This window comes from Thamnophis elegans, chromosome 2 (assembly GCF_009769535.1).
Source record: "Thamnophis elegans isolate rThaEle1 chromosome 2, rThaEle1.pri, whole genome shotgun sequence".
Lineage (NCBI taxonomy): Eukaryota > Metazoa > Chordata > Lepidosauria > Squamata > Colubridae > Thamnophis > Thamnophis elegans.
In genome coordinates this window covers 109585216-109606696 of record NC_045542.1, presented here as the reverse complement: position 1 = coordinate 109606696, position 21481 = coordinate 109585216, and the positions used below count along the sequence as shown (strand labels likewise).

At 34.8% G+C, this 21481-nt stretch overlaps 1 protein-coding gene across 2 annotated transcripts; it reads right to left on the bottom strand.

The window, feature by feature from the left end:
* Window positions 1-177: 177 nt before the first annotated feature.
* On the bottom strand, window positions 178-21050 carry ISY1 (ISY1 splicing factor homolog). Of its 2 annotated transcripts, XM_032211102.1 has the most exons (11): window positions 20535-20600; window positions 19183-19205; window positions 18359-18410; window positions 16625-16690; window positions 14318-14360; window positions 13739-13851; window positions 13324-13441; window positions 11152-11274; window positions 4801-4913; window positions 4413-4499; window positions 178-3090 (listed from the first exon to the last, which is right to left on the bottom strand). In XM_032211102.1, exons 1-11 carry the CDS (start codon window positions 20535-20537, stop codon window positions 2983-2985), a joined length of 849 nt encoding a protein of 282 aa, XP_032066993.1. In that variant the 5' UTR covers window positions 20538-20600; the 3' UTR covers window positions 178-2982. The 2 variants fall into 2 exon arrangements, with proteins under 2 accessions (XP_032066993.1, XP_032066992.1); XM_032211101.1 differs by lacking the exon at window positions 19183-19205 and having other exon boundaries at window positions 20535-21050.
* Window positions 21051-21481: the final 431 nt, after the last annotated feature.

The window sequence follows — 21481 nt, the reverse complement described above, 5'->3', positions numbered from 1 at the left end:
CACACATTACATTCCCATTGGGACACTCCTTTTGGTAAATTACAGAAAATGGAACAAATAATAAATATGAAATAGAAATTCAGCTAAGTCTAGATTGTACAAATGCTATTTACTGTACCTCCATAACATTGTCATTCCAATGCATTCAGAGTTCCACCACTTTTCGTACTTATCACTTTTTTCTGAGGTTCTGATAAACTTCATCCAATCCCAAGTTTCAGTCTTTTTCTCCTTAGTTCACCCATTCTTTCTTCATACATTTGTTTTGTGACTCAGTCTCCATTCATTTTATGCATCTAACAAACTCATCGTATTTAGTGCAGAGGTTGCTCACTTTTGTATTCAACCCACATTCCTTCAGCACTTGCATATCCTTGTCTATCTCTTCCTGCTTTTTTCACACGCACTTCTAAATGATCTTAAACTTACAGGATTCAATTTAGTTTTGTTTTTCCTAGTAATACAGATCATCCTGTTCTACACATTGTATTTATGTGGTTTCTGGTTATGAGTAGAATACATTTATTTTCAAAATGGTATTTTGGCAATCACTGTCCCCCAGATATGCCCCAAAAAATTCAGGTTCAGAAGCACTTTTCAAATTACAAAACTACATTTTCGGAGAAATGCAACAGTTTGCTTGAAAGTTCTAGTGATTTTGCAATGTCCAGCTTCTTTCTGAAACTCACTAGTCTAGTGCATCCATATCTCTAGTGTCAATCTCACTTATCATGGTGGGAAGGGTTTAGACTTTAAAGAATTTGCTTTGCCAATTACAGTATGTCTGCTTTGCCACTAATGGGTGCATCTTCATAAAATCTATAATCTTATATTATTTTTCTCTTATTCCAAGTTTTGAAATTTTGCTCCAAGTTTATATATAGCTATGGTTTTATAAAATGTATTTAAATATTCCATTCTTATCAGTAATACGATATACAGTATATGAAGACTGATTTGACTAATACTTTAAAAGTGTTTTGTTCTGTCTTACAATTGCTAAATATTAGCATCACACTTGTTAATTTGGTAGTAGAAAAATGGGTTACATTATAGAAAGTCCATGTTGCTGTATAACTTGGACTAATTATATAATAATATACTGTATTTAGGTATCATTGTAAAAAGCCTATGATAAAAACATTCATAAACCTCCAAACTGTTCCTGGAAAAAAAAATTTTTTTACACACACACACAAAATTTTACATAGTGTTTGAGATTTTTTTTTGTTAATCATCTTGTTGATACTCATGTTTCTAGAATTCATAATATTTATAAATTATTATATTCATAGCTGAGGAATTTTTGTGTTTTTAACAAAAGTAATAAACAGTTAAATCTACATAAAATTTTACTAAAAAAAGGAGAGATTTTTATAAAAAGTATTTACAATTTTATTTGCTGAAATATTCAGCATTTCAAAAACCCAGCCAAGTGAGTGTTTTTTCCAGTAGCATAATACGTAGTTCCATATTAACAATATTGAACATTTCAGTTCTTGAAAACTCTAAATTAAATACTGTTCCACAGATGTAGAAATGTTTGACAATTACAAATTCACACATGATAAACAAAATTAAATATAATAAATCTTCTAAAACCTACTCAACATTCTACTGAAGTGATACAAAATCACTTTTGTACACTTTTGTACAAAAGTACAAAAACATACAAAAGTATTTTGTACATATTTACAAAATATGTAAATCTCTAGTGTCAATCTCACTTATCATGGTGGGAAGGGTTTAGACTTTAAAGAATTTGCTTTGCCAATTACAGTATGTCTGCTTTGCCACTAATGGGTGCATCTTCATAAAATCTATAATCTTATATTATTTTTCTCTTATTCCAAGTTTTGAAATTTTGCTCCAAGTTTATATATAGCTATGGTTTTATAAAATGTATTTAAATATTCCATTCTTATCAGTAATACGATATACAGTATATGAAGACTGATTTGACTAATACTTTAAAAGTGTTTTGTTCTGTCTTACAATTGCTAAATATTAGCATCACACTTGTTAATTTGGTAGTAGAAAAATGGGTTACATTATAGAAAGTCCATGTTGCTGTATAACTTGGACTAATTATATAATAATATACTGTATTTAGGTATCATTGTAAAAAGCCTATGATAAAAACATTCATAAACCTCCAAACTGTTCCTGGAAAAAAAAATTTTTTACACACACACACAAAATTTTACATAGTGTTTGAGATTTTTTTTTGTTAATCATCTTGTTGATACTCATGTTTCTAGAATTCATAATATTTATAAATTATTATATTCATAGCTGAGGAATTTTTGTGTTTTTAACAAAAGTAATAAACAGTTAAATCTACATAAAATTTTACTAAAAAAAGGAGAGATTTTTATAAAAAGTATTTACAATTTTATTTGCTGAAATATTCAGCATTTCAAAAACCCAGCCAAGTGAGTGTTTTTTCCAGTAGCATAATACATAGTTCCATATTAACAATATTGAACATTTCAGTTCTTGAAAACTCTAAATTAAATACTGTTCCACAGATGTAGAAATGTTTGACAATTACAAATTCACACATGATAAACAAAATTAAATATAATAAATCTTCTAAAACCTACTCAACATTCTACTGAAGTGATACAAAATCACTTTTGTACACTTTTGTACAAAAGTACAAAAACATACAAAAGTACAAAAACATACAAAATGTTACTTTCTAATTTAACAGTTATTACTAAGGTAAAATTAAAAAAAAGGAAAATAGGTGGACAAAGATAAATTCAAAACAAGCTAGCTATTTAGAGATTGAAGGTGGAAACTGAAAATGAATACTCTCTCATAAATTAGGATAGAGTGAAAAATGTGTAATAAAATGTATTTTGGAAAAAATGACCATCTTCATTCTAGAACTCGCAAAGTCTTATTTCTATAGAATCAAGAAGATACTGATTCTATAGAATCAAATTAGATTATAAAAAATAGAAGGGGCAATTACTATAATCCTAGAAGTTTTTTAGCCTCTTCACTTTGAGCCAGAAGAGCTTCACTGGCATATTTCTGAAGAAGTTCCATCTTCTTTCTTCGGACAAGAGCTTCTTCAATCTGTTAAATGAGCAACATTCAATTTGAAAACTTGCAAATGGAAAATTCTTTAGTAAAAGTTACTTAAGAAACTGACCATAACAGAATTGATTAGATCAAAAATTATTTTGGCCACAGAATTTGATACCTCACTTAATAAAAACAATGCAAGTTACAACACTATTTTTCAGAAATGAGTATGAAAATTGATAAATTGTTCAACTGCAGCATCTTGCAAATGCACTTACTAAAATCACTCATACAATGCAACCATTCAAAAAATAACTTGCCAATCAGATAACATTTAAATGATTTGCATTGTATGAATACATTTTAAAGGTCCTAAGGTCAGTAATACAGTAGTGAGCCTAAAAATTAAACATACCTATCCTTATAATGGAAAAACAGCTTTTCATATCAAAGGAAAGTTGGAAGAGAATGAAAGAATATAATGACAGAATGACAGAATGACAGGGAGGAAGGGAAAGGAAATTTAATAAGGAAGCTGACAGGAAGTCAGAAGTTGATTCTGCTCCTGTTGTCATTCTGTTTTCTATGTTTTAAAAACATATTTAAAACAATGACACAACAGGGCAGAGGTTGTCTAATAATGAATTAAATTCCTAATGTGAATTTCAGTGTCCTAAAGGTGCTTTTTTCAAGAGGCCATTTTTATCAACAGCCCTCTCTCAACAGAGGGGGAGGGATACGACATTATCTATCCCCAATCTACAACACAGTCCTTTCAACAGTTCCAAGAAGGCTGCACACCAATTTACCCCACTCAGGTGACTCTGATGACACAGATAAATCTCCAGGTGACCTTAATGACATGCTAAAAAGAATGCAAATGACCAGCTATCTGAAAGGAGGTATAAATCCTTCCATTTCCCACCATCCAGTTAGAGCTCTAGAAGCTTCTTAGATGAGAAGCAAAATGTCTTCAAAGAAAAATCAGAAAGGCCAGTTACCTCTTGAAAAAAGCACCATTGGGACAACCATGACCTGGATGACTGAGAATCTCCATAGAAATTATTTCAGTGGCACTGTTACCATCCCTTCATTTCTGAGTGTATGTGAATACCCAACTATCAATAGTAATGGCCTATTACATTATATTCTGAGGAAATCTGCTTACTATGAAATACACTAATTGTTTGCTGCAACTAGTGCACAAGTCTACTTCTTTCAAAGTTAAGCTTCTTGTATATCCTTCCTTCCCTCCTTAAATCCTCCCTCTTTCTTTCTTTACACTTCCCTTTCACTTTTTCTCTTCCTCCCTCCCTCCTCCCTCATCTTTCAAAGTTATGCTTCCTGTATTTCCTGCATGTGCGAGTCCTTACCTCCTGTTGTGATGGTACTGGGACATGAGCAATAAACTTCTGCTGACTATCCTCACTGTCTGTTTTCATTCCATTTTCTTCATCAGACTGGAAAGCATTGAGAAAATGTTGAATTCTAAGTTTTCTTAGCACATCATTAGAACTTCACCTCAAAATAAACAAAATAAATCCTTGCTCTCCTGATTGCACTTCAGCCAGAATCCGGCTAGAAATCAGAGTTAATTACATTTATTTTATATAAGACAACATTAAATAATGCAGGTCTATCAACTTGTGAATATATAGCTGCACATTTATTATTAATCTTTTTATCAGTCATGATGGAGTACACTAGTTTACTATATAGACTATATAATATATAGCATAAGGCTGGAAGCAGATACACTACCTCATTGTCATTTACTGCATAGATGTTTTCCTCCTCCTCCTCCTCTTCCTTGTCACCTCTTGCAAGATGCGCTTCTCTCTCTACCTTCCACCTTTCCACTGCTTCTGCAATAACTGGAAAAGCAAAATAGCCACATTTGAAAGTTGTATTGAAAACCGCAAATTACAAAAATACAGCAACTACTCATCGTTATAGTGGACATTCTCTTTAGGATAAGTAAATGTTTACTAATTATTGAAGTTTGTTTGACACTATAATTATTTTTCTATTTCTGATATATATTTGTAGATGATTACGTGAACATTTAATATTCACTCTGGTCATACCACATTGTACCATCTTTCCCTTAAAAGATGACCCAGTGGATCACAGTGTTGTTTAGTTTTATATATTATCACTAAAGTATAAGCAACTTAGCTGTGCAACTCAAAACTTATAAAAGGGAAAAGATCAATATTGTGGTGACTGGAGAAAAAAACATTTGCAAGCTGTAAAAAAGAGGCGGAGATGTTTCTAATTTTATCTGTGATTAAGAGTTAATATGGCTGCTCAATTCAACATAGACTCTAAGTGGCATATACATTAAAAGCCTATTCTGAACAAAAAGTAAATGTGATAGTAAATCTAACTCTAACATACATCAGCCAGGTGAGCACCCAATCCCAGAATTTGAAGAAAAAAAATGTAAGTTTTCACATCTTGGACAGTTTCTCTAAAGGGATCTATTAAACAGTGAAAATCTGAAAGAGAATAATATATCAAATAAGCAAGAACTTTTAGTAAAAGAAGGCAAATATTATTTATTAGTTATAATCAAGACCCAATAAAGTAACAGTTAAAGGAGCCAGGTTTTTTTTCTTCAAAAGAGAAACAGCAGAAAAGGAGGAGTTGCACAGAATATTAAAAGGAAATCCAAATTAATTAACCTGATGATGCAATACAATGCATTTGGTTAAAATTAGTGAAGGAATGTCTATATAGGCATAAAGCATTTTAGATTTGAAGTCAAAAGATTATTTGGAAGATGTGGGAACATGAATGTAGCACCATTTTTCAATTCCTTAGGTCAAATGTGTCATTGGTTATGATCACGTAGCAGATAAAGAGGGCAGCCAGGTGGTCCCAGGAAAAGGTGCTGCTGCTGCTGCTTTAAGGAATTGCAGACAGCCTCTAGCTGTCTTCATAGCATGGAGCATAGTACTAGATCGTAAAATTCATTGTGCAATTAACTATTATTTTAAGGTTCTTTTCACACCTAAACAAATACCTCTGTAAGTATATAGCTCTTTCTTCTAGGCAAAAGGTACTCGATTCAGCAATATTGAAACATAACAGCAAGTTATGTTTTTAATCTGTTTTTCTCTGTCTTTTTAATTCTTTATTTTTTAAAATGTATTTTCTGTAAGCCGTCCGGAGTCCTTCGGGATTGGTCGGCCTATAAATTTATTAAATACTTAAATATTTCTCTGCGTTACCTTCAAATAATACTTCTGGTTGCTATTGCCTGGTTTAGAACACATTCCCATTTTTAAGAAAGAAAAAGAGGGAGGGAGATCCATGGAATTATAAATCAGTCAGTCTGAGAAGAGGAAAATTCTTGTGTGAATCATAAAGAGACTGACCCGTATGCATCTTGAAAAGAAGCAATTGTGGATTTGTCTTAAACAAGTCTTACCAGATTAGTCTTATCTCATGTTCTGATCAGGTAACTTCCTGAGTAAACTGTGTAAATGCCATATAGTTTCTTGATTTCAGTAAAACATTTAACAAAGTATCCTGTGATACCAAATTAACAAACTACCATATTTTTCAGACTATAAGACTCAGCAGAGTATAAGATGCACTAAGATTTTGAAGAGGAAAACAAGAAAAAAATAGTTTTTGCCCTCTCCGGCCCCCAGGAGCACTCTGCAGGCCTCCCAAACCTTTTGTGCATCCCATTTTTGCTAAAATGGGCTCGTTTTTGGCTCCCAAAACCCCCATACATCCCAGTTTTGCCATCCCCAGGCTCCAGGAGCAATCTGCAGACTTCCCAAACCCTCTGTGAGCCTCATTTTTGAAAAAAAAAATGGGTCCGTTTTTGGAGAAAACAGGACACGCTGGGTGGGGTTTCGGGAGGCCAAAAATGGCTGTATTCAGTCTATAAGTCGCACCGACATTCCCACCCTCTTTTGGAGGAGGGGGAGAGTGTGTCTTATACTCCAAAAATTACGGTAGCTATACTGGGCTGGATGTCATGCAATAGCTGAAGTGAAAGCTGTACTCAGTGCTTTCCAATGTTTCTTCATCATACTGTAGTGAGGTATTTAGAGTTCAGTCCTTGGTCTTCTGCCTCAAGCAGTACTGATAAGTTTAAAGAAGTGGACTGTAGAAAATTAAATGAAATTTAACAAAAACAAATGCCAATTTCTTTGCTGAAGAATACATATACATACAGAGGTATTGGCGTGGGTGTGAAAAGAACCTTAGAATAATAGTCAATTGCAAAATGAATTTTTAGATCTAGTTCAATGCTCCGCATTATGAAGGATTAGAGTGAAAGCCAACAAGCGTGATCCAGAAACCAGAAACTATATCTTTTGAAAGGAAATGATAATGTATAGTCTTGACACGAGAAGGCTGGGTATAAGCAAAATCTGTTTTCCATCAGTCCAAAGGTCAGAATATAGAATTATGGATGTATAAGATATAGAAACATAGTTTTTGGCAGAAAAATCCCAAGACTAAATGTAGATTGAAATTTGAATTGGTATCAAAAGAGAAGTAAGCTCCCTTTCACTTGTTGTGTTCAAGCGGTTTATGTAGACATTACATTTACTGCATCTGTTGGAGGTCCTTTAACCTGGATTTTTACACTGAGCAGGGGACTGGATTAAATGCAGCTAGCCTTCAACTTACTGTAAAACCAAAATTGAAACTCGAATTTTGGTGGTAGGTTATTGCAGGCGAAATTGATTGGACTCTAATTTAACATTGTTTTTACAATTGTTGTTAAACCTGCCACCACAGTTGTTAAGTGAATCATATGGTTGTAAATCTGAATCTAACTTATCCAAAGGGTGGGGTTATTTTGCCAAATGTGATCATGTGACTTTCATCCCTGAAATCATATGATGGCAGGGCAGGTGCAGCAGTCATAACTTGAGGATGGTTCATGAGTTAAAGTCCACCATAACTTTAAATGGCTGTTACTGGTGACTGGTCATAACTCAAGGACTATCTAGGGGCCTTTCCAATTCCACAATTCTTTAAATCTATCTCATTTAATTATTTGTGTCCATCTATAAAACACAACAGTATTCTGAATTCAAAAGCAACAAAGCAAAGCACTCTGTTGACAAGAAGTACTACTGAGAGATCACTCACATTCACTTACAGAAATTTAACAAAATTAAAAGGGGCAATTTAGTTATTTCCTTATTTTGGTTCATCTAGTTTTATTTAGTCCCATTCATTTCTAAAACACATGTATTAATTTCCTCTGTATCCATGTGATAAATGAGGATCCACGATCTGGAGTTAATTATCATGAAACCAGATTCAGCCAGGCTTACCAATAAACGGCCACAGCATTTACTGAACTGCCTTAAATAGCAGGAACAAAAACTTCCAATTTCTTCCCAGAAAAAGACTATACAATAAAGGCGTTAGGCTGGAAAATAAGAGTCATTAAGCTTCCAATCTCACTTATCAGCCATGGTACTGAAATTGTTTGGTACAAGAGGTTATATTTTAAAACTAGAAGCAAATGCAGAGAGCCAGTTTGGCCTCCTGGGTTAAGGCACCAGTCTAGAAAGAGGGAGACCGTGAGCTCAAGTTCTGATTTAGCTATGAAAGCCAGTTGGGTGACTTGAGCCAGTCACTCTCGGTTTAACCCATTTGACCAGTTGTTATTATGGGGAAAATAGGAGCAGGAAGGTGTGATGGATATGTTCACCACCTTGAGTTTTTTGTAAAAATAATAAAGGCAGGAAATAAATACATACAAACATACATAAATTATTTTCCCCCAAAACCAAAATTCTGTGAAATAGGTTCGAGCCAACAGTAAAGTGACAGACCCAAAGCCACTCAATGAATTCTATGGCTGAAGGAAGGCCACAAGCTGAGTTTCCCCACTCCTAATGTGACACCTTAACCTAGACTACACTGTGGGTTGTATTAGTGGGGAAGCTGCACCTTCAGATAGGATGTCGACTTCATGTTAGATCTTTGGAACAATATTTATGAAATGAAGAAACAATTTGCTTCCTTGGTAGAAAAGAACAGTGAATACAGAGATATACTTGCAGGGAGATATCAGCAGTTTTGGGCCAGGACTTTTAATCGGTTTTCTACTGCATGCTAGTGCTTCAGGAAGACCAAGAGCTTTCTACTTACTTAAGATAAGTTTGTTTGGTCATAAAATGCTATTTCTCAATCCAATACAATAATTAGTAAGAATGCCTTAACTCATAATTTAATCATGAATTACTGTATATACTCGAGTATAAGCCTAGTTTTTCAGCCCACTTTTTGGGCTGAAAAAAGCCGCCTCGACTTATACTCGAGTCAGTGAAAAATTTGCCCGAAATGGAGGAGAAAAAGGGGCGGGGCCATGCCGCTGGGTGACACTCGTGAATGGCCCAGTGCCCCTGTGAGTTTCCCCTCCCTCTGTGTCAGTTTGCCGCGCAGCGCGCACCGCACCATCCCCCCTCCTCACGTTCTAATGTAATGCAGGGCTGTCTTACGATTCCCCTTCCTCCCCCTCCTGCCGCTCTGCAACGATGTCCCACCTCCTCCTTGTTATGGCAAGCAGCCACATAGCGATGTCCCACCTCCTCTGGTACAGTGATCCAATGATAGGAATCACTGTGCCGTGTGTCATAGGAGGCGGGACATCGCTCCCGCGGCTGCACGGGACATCATCATCACAGCGGGACATCAGCATCATGAGGTGAGTGAAGTATTTCATTGAATACACCGCTAGTTTACTGTTTTTCTTTGAAATAAATATTCAAAAACATTATTGGTATCTATTTTTATTTTTGAAATTTACCGGTAGCTGCTGCATTTCCCACCCTAGGCTTATACTCGAGTCAATAACTTTTCCAGTTTTTTTTGTGGTAAAATTAGGTGCCTCGGCTTATATTCGGGTCGGCCTATACTCGAGTATATACGGTAATAAGTGGGACTGCTCACTCTCTGCTGAGTGAGAACATTTTCAGTCTACTTAAAACAATTCTTTTCAAAAATGTAGGAGTGTGCATGATCCAATGAATATCTCTACTGAAAAATTGTATTTGAAAATCTGGATATACACATTTGTGATAAACCATCAAGACATTGAGCTTCTGCTGATGTACCACTATCTACTACCCAACACTTCCATGTATTTCTGAAGTGAGCTTTAAGCTGATTGAACTTACAGTGTCTAATTCTAAATTTAGTGTATTAGGGGGGCATCTAATTTTGGTGTCTTATCATAGTTGGGAATTTAACCATTTACAGAATATTTTGGAAGTGTACTCTCAATCTAATTTTTGATGATCAAGATATTTAGGAGTTGACAGAATGCTCTCACAGATAAATCATTCCCATGACAAACTGAAAATCGAAGGCTTCATTAAGAACTTCAACTCACTGATGATTTTTTTGCTACTGCAGCTGGGAGCCCCATATATTTGTGGAATAGAATATTCCATTGGAATGCTCAGACATGAGAGTTAGGAACTATCTGTGCTTTGACATCTCACTAAAGTTACACAGAAGCTGCAGATTAATGCTACCACACTGGCTTCAGGCTAATGCAAGTCATACTGCCAGTCCAAACTAATAACATGATTATACAAAATAGATGAATAGTTTGATTTCTAAATTATCAAAAGAGCTTCAACAGATTCCAATAGTGCTTTACTTTTTGGAATGGGACATGGTGGTTGTGCGTACTTTAAATGCAAAAGTTTTGAGGTTAAATTCAAGCAATTATAATTTTTTAAGAAAATTATTTGGCAATCTGAAATAGAAAATACAACAATCTGGTAGGCAACTTTGTTATGAATCTGATCAATGTCTGTAACAGGAAAGCAGGCAAAGCTCTTGATATGATTACTCCCAACTGACCTTGCATTTAGTTGATACTAGGGGCCTCCAGGTAGTTAAGTAACAGAAGAGATCCCTGGAGTAAGATGAAGAGTGAATTTCAAAGAATACAGCTGCAAGTTCATATTCAAGAACTGGAATATTTAATACAAGCCATTTTGGGCTACTAAAATCCACTTCTGGCTACTGTTAAAGTAAATAATATTGATTTGAATTACAAATAATATTCTGTAAATGGCACTTCAAAAAGCCAACAGTTATTTCATATACCTTTTTTTTCATGTTCCTGTTCCAGCGGTTCCAGGACACCATCATCCTCATCTCTGTAGCCGTAGTATTCTGCATCAATAGCTTTCATGAGTTCAGCTCGAGTTTTCCGTGGTGGAGGAAGGGCTAATGGAATAAATTAAATCATTTTCAAAAAATAAAATAGAAGCATAAAGGAACAGATTTTAGGTCAGAGATTCAATTAAAAGTTTACTAGTGCTTGTAATCAATCTAATCAAGCTAAAGGACTTCTTGGACAGATCACTTCCTATAAGTACTTATTTTAACTTCAGTCTCTTCTCAAGATATAATTAAACTCTCTTCTTTTTGGATGATTTGAAAACTGCAGTTGTTTCATTTGCTACTGTTATATAGATTCCAAATGTTCTACCGTTTTATTATAACTTGAACCTTATCTTAAAAAAAATTAACATGTTGCACCACCCATGCTACTTAATAGAAACATTCCAATTTTTAAATGCACAGTGAGGTTAATATTCAAGTGTCCCATATGGAGATTCTATATGGAGATCCATACACATCTGACAAATATGGTTATGTTCACTTTGAAATAGTCCAGAAATGTACCAATTAATGATTTATTATGGATTATATATATATTTATATTGTGGAAGAGATAAGAATAAAAGATAATATTACAGGCATTTCTTGGGTTAAGAATATATTCCATTCCTAGCTCTGTTTTAACTCAACTTTGTAAATAAGTTGGAATTTATACCTATGAACAGGCAATATATTACTAAAAATGGTGGACAGCATTCTCATTTTTTGAGCTGATGAACTGCTGAAGTTGTGCAACATTTTAATGAACAATTGAAACTGTGCATTTCTAATGCGCCACGGTGGCGCAGTGGTTACGAGTGCAGTACTGCAGGCTACTTCAGCTGACTGCTAGCTGCAGTTCAGCAGTTCAAACCGGCTCAAGGTTGACTCAGCCTTTCATCCTTCCAAGGTGGATAAAATGAGGACTCAGATTGTTGGGGGAAGTATGCTGACTCTGTAAACTGCTTAGAGAGGGCTGTAAAAGCACTATGAAGTGGTATATAAGTCTAAATGCTACTGCTATACCCACAAACTCTGTGATATGTGCCAGTTACATCCTTTCCAGGATAGGGAGGCCCTCCGCTCACTCACTCATGGGGCTACTTTTGAAAAGTATCCAGAATCTTCAGCTGGTGCAGAATGCAGATGCACAAGCTATATTGGATGCTCAGAGAAGAGCACATGTCACACTTCTGTTCCACAAACTGCATTGGGTACCATTTTGCTTCTGGGTCCAATTTAACATGTTGGTTTTAACCTATAAAGCCCTACATGGCTCACAGCCAGGCTATCTGTGGAACTGGCTTCATCTCACCATGTCATCCCACACACACCACCAGTAAGGCAGGGAAGGTATATTGTAGATCCCATTAACAAACTCCAACTGGCGGGGTCTAGGAAAAGAATCTTCTCTGCCATTGCTCCTGCCCTGTGGAATATTCTCTCCCCCTGGAGGTGAGACAGGCCTCCATCTCCTGGATTTTCGAAAAAGAGTTAAAACATGCCTCGGTGGGAAGCCCTAATATGGGAATCCCAAAGGAATACATAGCCTCGGGGCTCTTTGGTGCCCTGAGAATCCTCCCTTCACCTTTTAAATTAACTTTTAACAGGACTTAATTATTCTTGCCGCTTCCTAAAAAATTTAATTTTGAAATTTTAAATCTAGCTTAATATTTTTATATTTTGACATTTTATTGCATAGTTTCTCTTTCAGGAAAATGGGCGGTTCAGAAATGCAAAAACAAACAAGCAAGCAAAAAAATTGTGCAGCTTCAATGAATGGTTCATCAGCTCAAGTAAACACACTGCCTGCCATTTTTAGCAACAGGCAACCTGTTCATAAGCATGGGTTATCATGGGTTAACGCAGGGACTGTATTGGAGCAGGTAAATTTAATCACACTTATGGTGGGCCAAGGAATGCAAAGACTTTATTTATTTATTTATTTGTTTATTTTCTAGGTCACCCAACTCCAAAACTACTCTGGTTTCACAAGATCAAAAAACAGAAACAAAACCATTTTATCTTAAAAGAACTTTAAACACACACAAACATTTTACATGCAATTGATTGGCATTACAGTAATAGTCCAATCAATGTGCAAATACTTACGTTCTTTTTCAAAAAGCTCTCGAACCCCGGGTAGGTCTTTAGCTGCTCCAAAGTATTTATAACCTCTGTTTCCTGGAACCTCTTTTCCTTCATGGTCAAGCATTTTAGGGCCAATTCTCTATAAAATAGTTTTTTTTTAATGGAACATGAGCCGTAAGTTTAAAAGTTTTTCTTTTCTTTTTATCTCTGTAGACAAGAGTTCACATGACTTCAGATATTTTCAACCAACTGGTGTGACCGGGACCTGCCCAAATTGTGCAGGAAGTATTCAAAGAAATTATTTCAATAGCGAGACTAAAATATTTGAACTAGCAATTATGCAACTATATGGTTTTCTTTATCAAATATTTTACTAACAACTTAGGAATAATACATCTATACTTTTGCATTTTCTTACATATTAATGTATACTCACTGCATAATCAGGTCCTCCCAGCTCCTTTATTCGGACCTCCCAATGCCCCTTCTCTCTTAGGAGTTTGTTAATTTCATCATTCAAATCACGAATTCTGAATTCACCTAAACCAGCTATTTTAAAAGAAGAAAATACAGTTTATCATGTAGTCTTTTTAAATAGAAACAATACCTTTTCTATCCTGAAATCTGTGGGAATTATAAAAGATCTCTCATTTTGCTTTATTCCTTTCAATAACTTCTCTTTGCTTTGTGATAACTTTAATGGTCTTCAAATTATCTTTTTTAAATAGTATGTTTTCAATAAAAAGGCAAATCCTCTCATGTGAATTAAAACTTAAATATTTATATAGTTTGCTGAACACAAGAACTGTATCAGGCCAAGGAGAGTAGAGGGAGAAAAGGTCAAAATAACACATTTTATAAATGTTTTTGAATACTGGCATCAATTTCCCTCATAAATTTGGTACCATACTTCTTAATTATCAACTAGGAAAAAGTGCAAATTTAAATATTATTGAAAACTAGTTTTTGCAGTTGCAGAAGGATATTAAGATTACTCCCATGATTAGGAACTTACCATTTTGAATTTGGGCCACTTTCTTAGAAATTTCACCAATAATCTTTGGAAAAGAGACAATATACAATGTTAATTCTTTTCTTTGAAAAAGTAGCCTGTTTTACACTAGGACATCTCATGTTTAGAAATGTAAGATTTTGGTTAACATCTGAGCTTGGTAACATTTTTTCCACCTAGCAAATTTTATTAAAATGTTATTTGTGAGCTGCAGCTCATTTCATCAGATGCACTATAATAAGAGACCATATACATAGTTTTCCTCTTATACTGGTTAACATCTGCACCATTATTCTACTTCCTTAAAAGTTTGTAAAGTTTGGTTGATAGATGGGAGCCAATTATTTTGGTGACCACGTGGGGCAAAACACCCAAATGGGATGATTGTAAATATTAAACATTAATTAGAAAGATTTCCTCAAGCTATGTATACTGATTGGTTTAAAGCGCTAACTATACAAACTTATATCTTTATATTTTAATTTTGTTGCTCCATTTGAATCTCTGAAAAAGAATTTTCTCAAAGAATAAATATAAACAATACCTCTAATATCACATTAGTCTTAGTTTTAGCCAGAGTGGATAAAAAATTGATGATTAAAAAAAAATGGATTTCTTAAAATTTAAATTGGATTTTTTTAAAATCGTATTTGTTTTAATAAACTGCTTTTGGAGTAAAAATCTATCTAAAATAGTTTTCTATTTAAGATACACTAATATTTTAGTTTATTCAGCATGAAATGGAACTTAGTTATGCAGCATGAGGCTGTATATTCTGCAATATTTACATTTTTTGTAAACTCATTCAATGAATGCAAGCTCTGCAAGCTAAATAGGAAACCTTCACTTTGTTTGCAAATAATATTAAAGATTTTAACCACTAGCCAGAATGAGGCCTTACATTTAAAGAGCACCTGTCATTTCAGATCCATCATGGCAGCGCCTGTTAGCGGGCATCCACTCCCGTGCTACCTGCTACATCCCTCACCTTGTGTCACTGCCACATCACCAGCCTTCCCATTAAAGTGAATGAGACTGCCAGTGAGTCAACAGCAGGTCAGAGGAGGAACCACTGCAGGACAAAGATGACAGTTGCTCTTTTAAAAATTATGATTTAAACAGAGTTGATTTAAATCAAGCCTTTTTACTAGTCATATAAATCATGATTTAAATCAACTTGATTTGAATCAAATCCAACCTGGTTTTAGCCATTTGTGCTTTTAGTATTCTTGAACAGATAGGTGAGACTTGAATACTGTATATATGTCCAAGAATGCCACTTAATAGAAACACAATTATTTATTTATTAATTATTTATTTTGAATTAAAAATGTTCTGGATCAAAGCCATTGCCTTTTAATAATTATTCTGATTTTCCTTGATAAACAAAATATCTGTATTTTACCTCATTGATCAAGCAGTTGCTCATAAAAGCTTATGCCATCTGTCAGACCTGAATATTCTTTTGTTGTTACTATAACTGATTAATATGTTCATTATCTCACTGTACATTGGCCATAAAACCACTCTTTCCCATAAATTAAGTTCTTTAATTCACAAAAAGTTCTGTCCAGTTTCCCTATGTATAAAATAACATGGCTTTCTTACATCACTTGTCTTTATGTCATTTCTGAAGTATCTGTTCTGTCTTGCAATGGTTGAGCTGAGGGCCAAGGCAAATAGTACAGCTCATTAAATAAGGAACGCTGCAAACACAGAGCTATATATAATACACACAAGGCTTCAAACAAGCTACAAGGGGATGGGAGAGGCCATAGAAGGCTCAGCACAGGCTGCACAAAAGTTGGCCACAGAGTGCTACAGTGTGATGTAAGCTCAGGAAGGCTGGGGAAAGAGAGCACAGGAGACATGTGCATGTGCAGGCAGAGATGCTGGGAAAGGTGAGAGCAGGAAGGCCAGGGGAAGAGAGTGCAGAGAGTGATGATGTGAGTGAAGGCCCGGGGGGTTGGGGAGAGACTTATCTGAGTGATTTGCAATCTTTTTTGCCAGCTTCCCCATTGACTTTGCTTGTGGGAAACTGGCAGCAAAAGTCACAAATGGTGATCACCTAAGTATGGATGCTGCAACCAATCAGAAGTGCAAGCTAGTTGAGAATTGCTTGAATTTTGTAGGGACGCTACAACAGCCAGAACTTTGAGGACCAGTTGAACTGTAAGTCTCTTTATTTAGCACCAGTACAATTTGAATAGTCACTGAACACTTAATTGTAACTGAAGGACTACCTATAGAAATACGCAATCAAACTTAATTCAGATTTAAATTTGATACATAATCTCAAAAGAGAAATACCTGTCTTCTCCATTTCTCAGCTTTGGGCAATTCATTACATTCTGATGCAAGAAAAGGTCTTCGTTCCTATTGAAACAAGCAAATGTATTACTGTTATCCTCGCATTAAGCTATGTACTTTTCAACGACTTATTTTTGTTTACTTACATAGCTAATGTACATGCTTTCTTACATCCGCAATGGGTCGGATACAAATATAATAGCTATATTAATTTACCAACTAATTGAAAGGAAACATTGTTGCACAAAAGTTAAAATTAAGGATCACATGGATATCCAATGATGTGGGTATGACATTGAGTTCGACCCATGATAGCATACTGTATCAATGGACAGCCATGTGATTCTCTATTTTAATGTTTATGCACAGATCAAAATGTCAAATAGCTACTAAGAAAATTATTGGGCTGAAAGATGAAAGATCCTTTATTGATAACAAGTGAGAACATATGAATATCTCTAATTGTTTTGTAAAATTAAGTTTGTCAGAATGTCAAGTGTTTCAGAGAAACTTGATTTCTACAAAGCACATGACTTATAGTACCGAAACAAAGACTAGTATAGTAGTATACAAGAGACTAGTATATATTATTAGAAACTGTCTGCGCTTCCATTCTCAATTTTTTACTTTTTACTTTTGTTTTAAAAAACCAAATTGTTCATATTTTATGTTATAGTCATAGAGATTTATATTACTTATTTCAGATCTGTCCCGTGATTTATGTGAGATCTTTTTTACTTATTTTCATTTCAATTGGGTTGAAATCAATTCAAGTAGCAGTTCATACAAAAGAAGTTTTAAACACTCAGATAACATAAAAACAGTTAAACTACAAGCAGCCTTGCATATGCTCTTTGTTCTGAAGTACTTTTTAGAACCAATTTTACATAAATCCTAAATTTGTCTGTTTTGTCATAAAATTTTGCTCTGTGTTTAGCAAAATGAACATGCCATGAGAACATCGCCAGCATGAACAGAATGACTATCTGCAGAAGCAATCTTGCTTAGATACTACTGCAATGCGCTCTACATGGGGCAGCCCTTGAAGAGCATTCGGAGACTCCAGCTCGTCCAGAATGCAGCCACGCGAGCGATTGTGGGTGCACCTCGGTACACCCACGTTACACCTATCCTCCGCGAGCTTTTCCAAAGCATGGAAAAGAAAATAAATTTATATATTAGAACATTATTGAATTCAGTTTGATGTTCAGGCATCACATTATTAATCCGGGCAATGTTCTCCACATGCATACAAAGCAAGAAGTCTCTAAATAACCAGTTTCAAAACTAATGTCAGTACAAGCAATATTTCACATATAATCCTGATGGAAAAAGCAACACCATGAGCCTTTTAAAGAGGTATCTTGATAAACTGAGCAAGTTGGGAGAAGTGTTTTGTGAAGTATTCTTTCAAATGGTTTGTATTGTCCAAACAGCTAGATTATTAGCCATATTAATCATTACCACAGTTTAATCAAGAACTTTGTGGTGTATATTGTGAAGATGTTGAAAGGCTATTTATACTGAAAAATATTTTGCTAGTAGTCCCAGCTTTTTTGGTGAAATTAAGATAAAATCATTTCATAACAATCAGCCAAGACCAATGTCTGGATTTCTAGGCCTTAATTGCTAATGTTATTTTCAAGAGCCAATTTGCATGTTTGCCTTCTCAGTGGAGAGTGGTCTCTTAATTTAAATGCATAGTAGTTTATATATGTTTAACTATGTTGTTACCTTAAGTTTTCCTTCTTCTAGCTGAGCTTGGCGAAACCTTGCCAAAGCAGTCCTAAAAGGAAGAAAGCTGAGTTCAACATCTGTTTTTTAAAAACGGTTTACAAACATCAATTTAGATTATTAGTACTGGGTAAATAAAAAGTTCAACGTATTTATGTAAAGCAGTTTGCATGTTATCTGAAAAATTGTACAGACTTTAGTTACTAAACATAGAAAAATGACTATGATTATAGTCTTAACCTTTTAAGATAGAACATCATTGTTTTAAGTTTTTAAAAAATATCCTTGTTCCTTAAAAATATTTTAAATATAAAATTCTAAATAAACAAACCAAACAAATATCAAATAAATCCTATTATATGAGGAAAGAAAAACAAAACCCACAATGTAATTAAGCCTTATTAATATAGAAAATGAAACAATGCCACAATCTTTTGGGCTAATCCTTTCACACTTATGTTCTGTGCTAGATTATCCAACACATTTAAGCCTGAAGAAAAAGCTTTCATCTTTGGAACTGTATTTTTTATGCTCTTTGGAGATGGAGATTAAAAGCAAAGACATGTTGGTCTACATTGGTCTACAAACCAGAGTCATATTTTCTTAATCAAAGGACACTGAAACTACAGTGCATGTGAATGATATCCTGCTTTTCTCCACTAGTATTTGGAGGGAAGTGAGATTTTCATTAAGCTATAAAGTGGTTGTTTCTATCATTAAAATGCTTTAATATGTAGAACAAATATAGCAAATAGTTCAACTGTGAAAAAACAGACTGACAATTTTTCAGAATTAAAAAAAAACAAAATTCAAATTGTACTTACATAGCCTTTTCTGCATTTCGAGCCTTAAAGAAGACAGAGAATTGTTGTTTGTTTTAAAGAAATACTAATAACATGAGGTTTGGAGAAATTTTACAAGAAATAAAAAATCCTGTTAGATCAATCCAGTATAAACATCCAATGTTTCCAGTGCTAAGAGCTGCAATTATAATTTCACATATGTGGCTCTTGAGAAATATCAGTGATTGGTCATCACTGAAAATTAATTGTGAGTTGATGTTCCAGCATTCATAGTGTCACATTTGATGTGAAACTAAGGAGTTTCAGAGTTTGGTCTAGTGGCTAAGGCACTAGCTAGAAAATAAGAGACGATGAGTTCAACTCCTGCATTAGCCATGAAAGCGAGCTGGGTGATCTTGGGCCAGTCACTCTCTCTCAGCCCAATTCACCTCACATGGTTATTGTGGGGAAAATAGAAAGAAGTTGTGTGGGATATGTTCACCACCTTGAGTTATTTTTTAAAATAAGGGTAGAATATAAATAAATGAATAAAAATAACTAAATAATTAAAGACACTCCCTATTGATCTAATGAGAAAACTGGATTGATGCCATTCTAGCAGTCAATCACAACATGATCAGGTATCCAACAGAACATAATAGTCCACAGAACTAGAAACCAACAACTAGGAATATGAAAAAAAAACCATACAGAACCAAGCAACTAACTGTTCTTGTGACAGTCATGACAGAACTATTTCTTTTTAAAATCTAGAAACAAGACAGTTGATAGGAAATAAATTGGAGGATTCAAAATGAGTTTCATTCCTGCAATTTTAAGAGTAATAGCCTGGTTCCAAAATGAAAACAATGTAATGAAGGTGTGTGATCTACAGAATAGTGAGGTAAAATTGCTATGAAAAATTCAGTTATACACATTTTTTAAAGAATTCGAGGGCTTAAAGAAAATAGTGCTGGACATTAGTAATAAACTCTGCACTCATAACCATACTAGTGTTTTTTTTTAAAAAATATGTATTTATTTTGCTGGCAAATCAAATATTATTCTGAGCTGCTGCACAAGATTTTTTACATGCAATTTTCAATTGTAAGCCTTGTATTTTCCTTCAGCCCTACAGACTCAATACATTTGAATCATCTCCAAATCTTATTCCATTATACAGTGGTATAATAATTGTATAAGACAGCGAAGGGCGAGGTCATCTGTTCGATTCTCTCTCGTGCCTAACTCTCAGAGGAGCCTTCCTTCTTCACATGTACGTGCCTAAACCCGGCCGTATAAAAACTGGCAGAAAATCCAAAGAGCCGTGAAGAACAAGCATATGAGAAGCTACACTGGACCCCGCCATCCGACACGAACTCCCACCCACTCACCATGGTTGCAACCGCTGCAGAACACGATGTTGCCCCGACACACCACCGGAAACGTATCTTAAAAAAAAAAAACCAAGATAACCCGGAAGAGATTTAACTTGTAATCGACAGCAGTAAGTTCCTTCTGTCTTGTACTCCTTTAGAGCGACTTCCGGTCTATTGCAGTTTGCGTAGGCGGCCATGAACAGGCAAAAGCGCTAACAGCGTACATCGGCTTTTATATAAGAGTCCCGATATGCTTAGCTTAGCGATTTCATCGTGTTTGCCTCTCATTCTAGCCCCGACTGGTGCATTTTCCAAGCAGCTTTACCATATTTGTTTTTCGGCCAATTCCTTAAATGCCATCTCATGCCTAAGAGTGAACCATGACGGTGATTGCATGACGTAGCGAAGCCAAAACTAAAACTTGGCGGAATTGGCGGGCTGAAGTCTACAGAACTATCCGCTCCCTGAAAAAGGAAGTTAGGAGAAAACTCAAGGAAAAAGGAAAACCTTTGCTTGTTGAAAACCCGAGGCTGGATTAACTTTGTTGTTTTTCCTTCCCCTTTTTAAAATAAAATTAAATTTACTGTATTTTATACTTTATTTGTATTACTTTTGTAAATTTGTGTGAATCGGAGATAATTTGGTGTAAAAAGCAGCATAAAAATGCAATCACTGCTTTTACTATCTGTATTTCTTGAAGTTTTACTAACAAGTGCAATTTTTGAGTTTCCAATAATTCTTTACTAGTCATTCTGATTAAAAGTCCAGCTTCTAATCATGGATCACTGAAACAAAGGTAACACTGTAATTACTGGATTAATAGGTAGAAAGTACTTTTAGACATAGTTCAGTGATAACTGGCTGCAAGTTTAACTGGCAGGATATGAAACTGGATCCTGCTCTTATAGATGCACTATTTTTCCAACTGGTTCATTTCCTGGTCCTTGTCACTAATGTAATCT